General features: G+C 34.1%; 1 protein-coding gene across 2 annotated transcripts; it reads right to left on the reverse strand.

The window, feature by feature from the left end:
• Positions 1-5,298: 5,298 nt before the first annotated feature.
• Positions 5,299-7,470, reverse strand: LOC105773577 (hypothetical protein). 2 transcript variants are annotated; one of them, XR_008197089.1, is made up of 4 exons: positions 6,851-7,470; positions 5,935-6,024; positions 5,741-5,834; positions 5,299-5,615 (listed from the first exon to the last, which is right to left on the reverse strand). XR_008197089.1 is itself a non-coding variant. In XM_012595583.2 (3 exons), exons 1-2 carry the CDS (start codon positions 7,227-7,229, stop codon positions 5,951-5,953), a joined length of 453 nt encoding a protein of 150 aa, XP_012451037.1. In that variant the 5' UTR covers positions 7,230-7,470; the 3' UTR covers positions 5,299-5,834; positions 5,935-5,950. The 2 variants fall into 2 exon arrangements, 1 of the variants encoding a protein (XP_012451037.1); XM_012595583.2 differs by having other exon boundaries at positions 5,299-5,834.
• Between the last annotated feature and the right edge of the window lie 2,779 nt (positions 7,471-10,249).

Genomic DNA, 10,249 nt, shown 5'->3' on the forward strand with positions numbered 1-10,249 from the left:
ATATAGAGGGATATGGTTGATCGAGATAGGATAAGCCCCTCCTACATAATGGGAGTAATATCTTTGGCCACTTGATTGAGTGAGACTAGAAATGCATGGCCATGCTCAAATAAGTTGATATGAGATGTCATACTTATTTGTATATCGTAGTCTGCTTAAGATATCAAGGAACATGGAATGGACAATGCAAGTGTGACTATTCCATGACTTGTGTTCAATCCAGAGATAAAGGACTTAAGGATTATTGCATAAAAGGTTAATCATAGAAAGGTTATATCGAATCATGATTTCTTGTGACTTAGGTAGCAGTGATGCATTGCTAGATGCCACTTATTGTTTGTAACATTGAAATCGTTCTAGTATTACTGCTAACGTTACAGGAACCTACAGGGTCACACCCTATAGTTGAAATGAACGGAATAAAGCATAGTTGGTATTGTGTTTGGTTGTCGCTTGAATTAAATTAATTATAGAATTAATTTAATTGGGTAATCAAATATCGAAAACGTTATGTACAAGGTTGTTGTACGCATTATGAGAACATGAACTTGGTTAGTATATAAATTCAAATAAATATATGGTTTACCGAAATTATATTATAAGAATCCTGTTTTTCTTTGCTTGGGTCTAGCAGCCGTCAAAGAAAATTCTTTTCAAAACTGTTTTGGGGATTCCTTCCGTTCATAATCAACTGGGTGGATTATGTAGAGGCCGGGGTCACGATAGATTGCGGCTTGGTTTGATAGCAGATCAGACTACTCGTTGTTGAGGCATTGTTGTCTACTCAGAATAAGCATTCAGTAATTTCGTAACCTTTATCACCCCGATTCGTTCCTCACACATGGATCTGTGGTTAGGATCGCCGAATTTTTAATTTTTTCCCTGCGCCGTAGGGGTGCTGGCGATCCAACAAGGCCTTAGTAAGGTTGGTTGAGGTTTTGATCAACTCAGATTTGTGCGTTTGTTCGTAACTGTAGTGTTAATTTATCAGTTTGATTAAATGTTATGTGATGTTAGTAGTAAATAGTTGCAAACATAATTAATTCTGAATATGATAGTTTGAGCTTGTGCGTTTTGGTTTCTATATGAATGTTTGTATGTTGTGTGCATTTTGTAATGGCATGAAAATATTGCAATTGACTAACTCAATATGAGCTTTTGTATCTGTGAGACTGTTAGTGTTTGATGTGCATTCATACATGTGCATAAATTTAGGGTTTTGGTTGTTAAGAGAAAAGAGTCTGATATTTGGGCAATTTTAACTGTAATCTTTTGTATAGCGGTTTACCGTACTATACTAATCGTATACCAGCACAGCTGTATACTTTTACTCAAGTGGCTTAGTTTCCACAAATGTGGTTTGTAGGGTGGATGGGCCTTTCAAGGTCCTATGTGGTGTGCAAGGTTTCTTAGGCTTTCTATAGCTCATACGTGGTGTGTAGAGGGGTCGGAGAGGTGTTCGGTTGGATGGGTGAGATTTCTGATTGTCACATATTTTACGCATTTGAATTTATGTTTGTTTGTACGATCTTTGGGACACGTATGAAATGTTTTGAATAGTTTGTTATGATTGGATTACATGAGTGTTTGGAATGACAATATAAATGTGTTCGGTTTGTTAATGGTAATTTTTCGTATGTTGGATTGCCGTTTGAGATATTTGTATATGGTTTGTAAACATATGCTTTACTGAAGTATAAGTTGAATTACTCCGTCTTTTTCCTGTTTCAGACTCACTCTAAGCTCGCATAGCTCACCCCTTTAGCTTTCACCCTTTCAAGTACTCTCGTGTTCTGAAGCTGGACTTGGCAGCCAGAGGTCTTAGATGGATCATCTTTGAATTAATCAAATAAAGTGATTCTTCAAATCTTGATTTGTGAACTGTTTTAGACTATAATTAATTATAAGAACTTTTGTATAAGTTTGATTTTGGACTTTCGTAAATTGATACACCATATCATTATTTCCTAAATGTTTTAATGCCATTTAATATATGTTTTAAATCTTACATTGTTAAACGACTTAGTTCGTTTTTAGCAAATTATTTTGTAAATGAGTTTTAAACACGCCTTTGTTTGTAAATTACTTTTATATCACTTCGGTGATCAATGTGACCTTCATGATCCGGTCGAAAGTTCTAGGCTGGGTTTTAAGGTGTTACAGTTATGGTCTTACATGATATGGTCCTTCGGTGCCATGGCCATGGACTTGTCCTTTCAGAGATTTGTGTTTTTAGTCTCGACGGACCTCTTTAGACAACTCCGGAGATAGACATTGTCACATCCCAAAATAAGGCCTAGGAGTTTTAGGGGTATTTTAGAAACTTTGGCATATATGAGCTCATAATTTCGTAAGGTTGGTACTCGATAATACTTACGACAATGGTTTTAATAAAGTTAAGTCAATTTTTTTAAACGAGTTTTTAATGCCTTTAATTTTAGAAAAAAAACTAAATTGTAAAAGGGTCGAAGCTATGAGTCTTTATGAAGAATTAAACCAATTTTTTAAAATCAACCTAATAAACCTCCATTCCCTATTTTATTTCAGGAAAATCTCCATTAAAACCAAGAAAATCACCCAAGAATTCCACCATCTTCATTATCTTCTTCAAAACGTGAGTTTTTTTAGTTTGAGTGAAAGCTCGATTTTCTTATGCTCAAGGTAACCAAATGTTTTCCTATTATATTTTAATGTTATTTGGCTCTTTAAACTGAATTTTTAGCCATTAAAAGCATGTTTTAGGTAAAAGCCGAAAATCGGGTCTTTAATGGTGAATTTTAAGTTTGTGGATAAAAACTTGGTTTTAAAGTGTTTTTCAATTGGTTTTAACCTAATTACAAGATTTCTAAAGTAACTTTGAAGTTTTGTTAAGGATTTCTCTAGTTTTAATGAATTTTCGTTGTACTGGCCAAAACTTGTATTTTGATACCTTAAAACGCGCAGTTTTGTGAAGTTTAAAGGTTGATAATTAGTCATAGATGAATATGTAGATGAATGGAATTCGTTTCATGCAAATAGATTAAGCGTAGACTGAGTTATTCAAATTTTAAGTTTGTTGTGCAAAAGGTTCTTGGTCAGAAAAGAATGTAGCTTAGGCTTGTGTTTGTGGTTGTTTGAGGTGAGTTATTGACTGAATATGTGTGGTTTTCCTTGTTAAAGTGTCAGAGTTGTTAGGACCTTCAAGGAATAGAGATAACGACAAAGGGAAGCTTGTCTAAGCTTTCAATTTTTCGACAAAAATGAACATTTCAGTAAGTGTTTTGGAGTAGTTTCTTGTAAGCGATTCGTTATGTATTTGAGAATTTAGAGGTATCCTAAACCCCTTCTCTAAATTCCGAGCGTAAGTGTTCTTTTACGTATGCTAAATTTGTGATAAATATGTTTTTGATTTGTGATAAAAAAGATTATGATGTGATGAAATATGAACATGTTGGGATGACTGTTGTGACGATAAATATGAGGGCATGTTATTCATGCCATGTGACAGTGTGTATAATGTGCTAATGATATGACTATGCGATGAACACGTGCGGATAATCAGTGAGTAATATTTGATGACATTAGTGACTTAATGAACCATTGGATATACTTTACATGCCATAAGATTGTGAGTACTCACTTATTTGTTATTGTGATATATGCGGCGCGGAGGCCCAATGACAGTTTTGGAGAGATAAGGGAATGTGAGCCAAGCTCCATTCACTGAGATATATATGTGTGGTGTTTGGAGAGCGTTAGCTATATGCTTCGCTTATGGGATATGTTTGACTTTACGAGTCTATGTGTGGTGTGTTGGCAGACCTGTGTATGTGATGTGTGGTGATAGAATCCACTTTATATTTCATAAACTCAAGAGCCAAATTATCATACACTGTGACTAATGTGACTAAATGTAATTATATGTGCTTATATGTGATTGATGTGTGTCAGAAAATTGATATATGTATGCCTAAACGTTCGTATAAATAAGGTGTAAAAGAATGCATGGAATATGACTAAATATGTGAATCATGACACTTAGCTAATGATGTTTTGGGAATATGATGTATGTTGTTTGGTTGATGTGTGATGACTTGTTTGCATAGTGGTTGTTCTAGGCATTCACTGAGCTTGTTAAGCTCACCCACTCTATTTTTTCATTTGCAGAGTAATTGCATTCCCAGTCTGAGAGGTGTGGCCATTGAGGGAATGATCCAAGCGATTTTTACTCATTACAATAGGTGTTTTGCTTATTCTAGCTCTAGGGAATAAAAAGACAATGTGGTAGACATTTATATCGGTTTATTAAGACGTATTGGGGATTATTTGTATATTGCATATGTTTGGGAAGCTTTTGAACTTGTACATGGTGTTTGGTTTATTGTTTAGACGTTTTGATGCATATGTGACTAGGTGAATGAAACATGATGCTTAGGGACAAAGTTTGAATGATTTAAACACTCTTATATGTTGAATTTTTGTAACCTGAAGCACATATATCGATATTAAGGCTTTTAGAACGATACCTCTATATTTTCAAAAGTGCAGGGAGTCAAAATATCAATTTGGTTTTGATACTCTTGAATAGACAACCAATTTTCGATAAATAATTACTTAACAAATAAATCAATTTAATTATCAAATCATGTAAGATATAAACAAAGACAATAATCTATTCTAATATTAATACAAACATCAATTGGTAAGATTAACAAAAGATAAATAAAAGAATAGAAGATTAACAAAAGATAAATAAAAGAATAGAAGATAAAGATAAGAGAATGCTCATAAATAAATTTATTGAAGTCCAGATCTAGAGCAATCCTCGCTCACAATTGTCTTCACATCGGAATAGAAAATTAACTATAGCGACTAATTTGCAATTTTTATTTATTTGAAGTGACTAAATTGAGAAAAATAAATTTGAAGTGACCTAAATAAAACAAATCATATTTTAGTGTCCAAAAAGAAACTTAAAATTTTATTAACTCGTGAAAATGTTTGAGAAAAGCTGAACTGATTTGCCACTTGAACCTCAATAAGGAATCTGCAGTCTGTTCGAAAATCCAATGAACCAGAAAATAAATCGATTCAATCGATAAATATCGAACTAAACTGAAAAAAAGGAGAAAAAAAGAGTTTTATGTACACGGTAGGGCTTAAATAACATTTCTTGTATATTGTAGAGGTAAACTATCGCTTACAACAAACTGTAATCTATAGTTGAGATGAATAAACGCCACTCATGCTATTAGAAAAAGACTACCTCCTATTCCTATGATCACACGTACCAGAAAACAAAATAAAGTTGCAAGTAGGTAAAGTGAAACTAAGAAGAATATTACAATCCAAAATCACAAGATTCGAGAATTTACAAAGGGTACTCAACACCATATGAATCGCAGTTACAGGACTATAGACATCGAATGGGGAGCTGCACGTGGTAATCTAACTCAAAAGAACTAGTCCACTCCTTAAAATACATAAAGACTTAAGCTGTGAAAGATTTGAAACTTAGTACCTTGACATGAGATGCTACACTATGTTACTTGGACTTGAGCATGTCGGATAAGAAGTTTTCCCAAGTATTTGAAGGATCAATGGTCATATCCCCACCATGTCCCAAAAAGTATACTCTTAAGAAAGATGAAAATCAGAGCAACAATCAATGCACATAACTCAGATGAACTACTACCTCTTTAAAATACATAAGATTTCCGCTGTGAGTATAAAAACAATTTATTTAGGCTCCACAGCTTACATGATACATTGCATCTCAACAGCTCCTCCAATCTGATTTAAAATATCCTGCCAACAAATCTACTTCTTAATCCACCACCAGCAATTTTGGAATTCTAGAAGAACCAGCAAATCTCATCAGCCAACAAATAATCAATAATCAAGTTCATAAAAGCAGTTAATAAACCCTCTCTTCAGAGGCAAATTTTAACTCACCCCAGCTGCCATGGCTTCATCCTTCTTCATCCTCGGATTTAGACGAAGTATTTGATATTAAGTCTACCTCCACTGGATGCGGGGATCCACCTGTAACGTGGTGGAGAATATTACAATCTGCCATTCATAAGTTCTTTTTTGGTTCATTGCCATTCATAAGTATTTAGTAAAAGGAAAAGGGATCTTATGCACGTTCTCGATGAAAGCTGTTTGGAGGAGAAATCTTTCTCCATAACCCTTTCTAACAGCTGTCATGGGCACAGCAACCATATAACTTAATCCTAAAATATTCTGTCAATTATTAGGTATAATATAAATATAACAAGAAGGAACACCAAAAATACATACATCCTGAAAGCCAATTAAGCTTCAAACCTTCTACAGAAATCGTACTACCCGCAGACCTTGGGAAAACATTGCGAAGCACAAAGAGATGCAGAATGGTACATTCAGAAGCAAAAAAGTTAGTCGGGAATTTCAAATGACTCGTTTGAATTGCATTTGTACACAAAAAACAGCGATAATAAGGTACAATTTACAGGATACGAAGGTGTTTTCTCTCCATTAGAAAAGCAAGTGCTTAACTACTGTTGAGTTTACTACTTAATCTTAATAGTAACTTCTCAAGCACTAAATTTCAACAGCACTAAAACAATGGCGAAATCTTATTGACAGAGATGCCCGATGCAAATTAACGAACAAGTATCTTCCGGTCAGAAAGACAAAATCAAAATAAGCACGCCTTCTAGTTAAATTGGCGGAAGTCTAGTTATATTTTTATAGCAATGCGTTCTTAAAATTTTAATTTTATTCATTGTAAAGGTAAGTTTTTCCCATTACTTAAAAATAGAACCCACAACAAAATTGAAAGGGGAAAATAAATCAAAATTACAGAGGAATTGGCAATTGAAATTACCTTTGATGAAATAGTCAGAGGAGGGCCAGCCTCGGGCGGAAGTGGTGGACATGGATTCCTCCGAGGTCAACGGGTTCGCCAATTTCTCAACAAGCTGGGCAAGGCCGTAAGATTGGGCCGTGGACGGCGGGACCCAGTAAGAGGATCCGGGAATGAAAGGGAGCCAATCGGGAGCGGAACGGCGAACGATGATCCGGTGGATGGCGTCTTCAAGTTTCCGCAGGAGCGGATCAGAGGAAGAATCGGATGAAGCATCGGAGGAGTCGGAAGGGTTGGGTTGGTTGGATTGGGTTCGGACGGCAAGGAGACGAGAGGAAGAAGGGTGAGGTTTGGTGATTAGGCGGAGCTTGAGAACGGATTGAGAAAGGGAACGGGCCATGAATATGGTGAATCGAATTTCTTAGATTCTTGATTTTTTATTTGGAGAGAGAGTGTGGGGAATTCGGTTGATGCATAAAGAGAGTGCTAGGAAAGTATTCGCTTACAAATTTTTAATTATAAAGAGCAAATAAGAAGGTGGTAGAATTTGAAGAAACGAAAGGTTGAGAGAGATTGGGGTTGGACTGTCTGTAAATTTTGGTTTGGATTCAGCCTAACTCTAGGCTGGTGGCCTGCGATCCATTTACAATTTTATTTTATTAGAAAATATAGGGCTAAATGTTTCATAAACCTTTGACTCCGTATTCACACAAGTATCAAATCTTTCAAAATATAATTGAACCTTTTTAAACCGGCACGCTAAACTTTTCAAATTGATCAACTAAATACCACACCTTTTTGGACTTGCTCAAATAAGGACTAAAATTTATTACAATTAGTAAAGTTTGTATGCACTAAAAGGTGGACCTTTCTCGTTGTAACCTGGCTAAAATGCAACACTAATGCAATTGTTGGTCGATCGAGAAATGAATGAGGTTATAAAGCAATACTTCGAAATGGCAAAGGAAAGGCTTCCGACATTAGATATATTTTTTCATGGTTAAATACTTTTAGGATCAATAAGGTGGAGATTGAAACAAACTATTTAGAAGTTTATCGAGCTTTATCTTTGTAGGTGTTAGATTTGCCAAATTTTGGTTTAATTATAAGAGATGTGTTTTCCTTAAAAATCAATTCAATAATGTGTCTTTTTATTGGGCACGCAAGGAAGCTAATAAAGCAACTCATGCCTTGGCTATAACTTTATTTAATGCAAATCTTCACAACTAGAACATGCTCCCAATGTTTTCACATCATAGTAAAAAAGATTATATTTTGAATGAAAGTGCTAGACATATTAGGTTAGGTTAGTTCATCCTTCGATTTTCATTAAGTTTGTTATTTCTTTTTGTTGGGTTAAACTTGAATTATGCAACGAATAAGAATGAAAAACGAGAAAATTGGACACAAATATTTACGTAGAAAAATCCCTTTGAAAAGAATAAAAAGCCACGGGCAAAGAAAACTTCACTAAAACGGAAAAACCTAAACTAGGAGTACAAGATGGAGAAACAAACAAACCCCAAACGCAAAATATAAAGCTTTCCCGAAATTCTCACAAACTCTCTTAATTTTGTTGTTATTCTAAACCATCTAGGGTTGCTGAAATGTCTATTTATAGGTTGAAATTCGTGTAAAAATATGACTAATAAATCCCTAAAATAATCAGAGTTAGACTGGGAAAAGGTAACAAAGTTTAACTAGGAGAAAAAACCTAGTTGAGTAGGGAACACATTGCCACGTCGTGACGCCGCTATCGGTTCATCAGGAATCACTCGTCACGTCATTGAGATGATAGGTTCCTCTCATTGGGATGTGGTGTGTCGCCTCATCGGGACGTTGGCTTTTCCTCTTCACGTTGTCAATTATGTTTCATCCGAAATGTGAGGCACACTCCATAAATCTCCATCTTGACTCGTATTTTTGAAATGCCTATTTTATCAAGCCCCATAAGAGGCCTAACTCGATCTTTGTTGAATGCTTACCAAATCTAAGCAATGCTTTAACTTGGAAATTGGAAGACTTTTTGTCGTCATGCATGTTGGGTTATTTTTGTTAGAGTATATTCAAAGACCAATCATGAGATGATTGTAATCACATACTCGTTTTACCTTATTTATTAATATAAGGCATTGCCGCTATTATTTCAGTTTTTTTTGTGTATATAAATAAACTGAAGTGTAATAAAGCCTTAAGAAAATATGATTATTCTTAAAAAGGTCCTTAGTTAAGTATTATTGTGGGCTTGGACAATAATAATGCATTGAGACTAATGTGTAATTGATTGATGTGAAAGAATTGTCATTGACATAGGGATGTCAAAATCAATACATGAGTATGTGTTAGAGAACAACATATTGGACTGGCCCACTATGAGTATGTTTCTTGGATTATTATGTAATTGTCTCAATATTACTCATAGTGATAACTATGTATATGATCCTCAAACTTGAGATCATCATTGTCCCAACATCGTGAGTCGTATATTTTGATACAGTCAAAACGTCTACCGTAACAGGTTGTACTATAAAGACTGATGTTGGATATATAACAATCCATGTAGTGGGATATGGTTGATCAAGATAGGATTTATCCCTCCTACATAATGGGAGCAATATCTTAGGCCTCTTGATGGAGTGAGACTAGAAATGCATGGTCATGCTCGAATAAGTTGGTATGATATATCACACTTATTTGTTTATTGTAGTTTACTAAAAAAAATCAAGAAATATGAGATTGAACTATACAAGTATGATTATTCTATGACTTGTGTCCAGTCTAGATATTAAGGATAAAAGGATATCATACATGAAAAGATTATCATAGAAAGGTTATGTCGAATCATGACTTCTTCTAACTTGGGTGACAATAATGCATTACTAGATGTCACTCATTACTTGTAATGTTAGAAACGTTCTAGTATTACTACCAACGTTACAAGAGCCTATAAGATCATATCTTATAGTTGAAACGAAAAAAATCCCAATACATTTGGTATTGTATTTAGTTGCCACATGAATTAAATTAATTGTTGAATTAATTTAATTTGATAGCTAAACATTAAACACATTATATGTACAAACTTGTTGTACACAAATAGAGAATATAAATATGATTAATATATGAATTTGATTCATACAAAATATTAATTGTATATATTTTACCGAATTTATTAATATAAATAGTTATATTAATTAATTTCGGTCAAAATATAAAAGACATGTAAATTAATATTTTTTGGAAAGAATATAATTCTTTTTTTTTTCTAACTTTCCATTTTCCTTCTCTATTTATAAAGGAATAATCCTAGTTTTCCTTTTTAATATGTGATATCAAAGAGGATAAAAGGATGATAATTCCTTAGTCTGTTAAGGTTACCAATTTAATAATTTAAAAGTCTAGAAACTATTTTTAATTCTC

This window comes from Gossypium raimondii, chromosome 6, assembly GCF_025698545.1.
Source record: "Gossypium raimondii isolate GPD5lz chromosome 6, ASM2569854v1, whole genome shotgun sequence".
NCBI lineage: Eukaryota > Viridiplantae > Streptophyta > Magnoliopsida > Malvales > Malvaceae > Gossypium > Gossypium raimondii.

Coding starts and splice junctions, on each gene's coding strand:
- LOC105773577 (XM_012595583.2), bottom strand. CDS start 7,229: ATGGCCCGTTCCCTTTCTCAATCCGTTCTCAAGCTCCGCCTAATCACC. Junction 6,025..6,850: donor CTCTGACTATTTCATCAAAG/GTAATTTCAATT, acceptor ACCACGTTACAG/GTGGATCCCCGCATCCAGTG.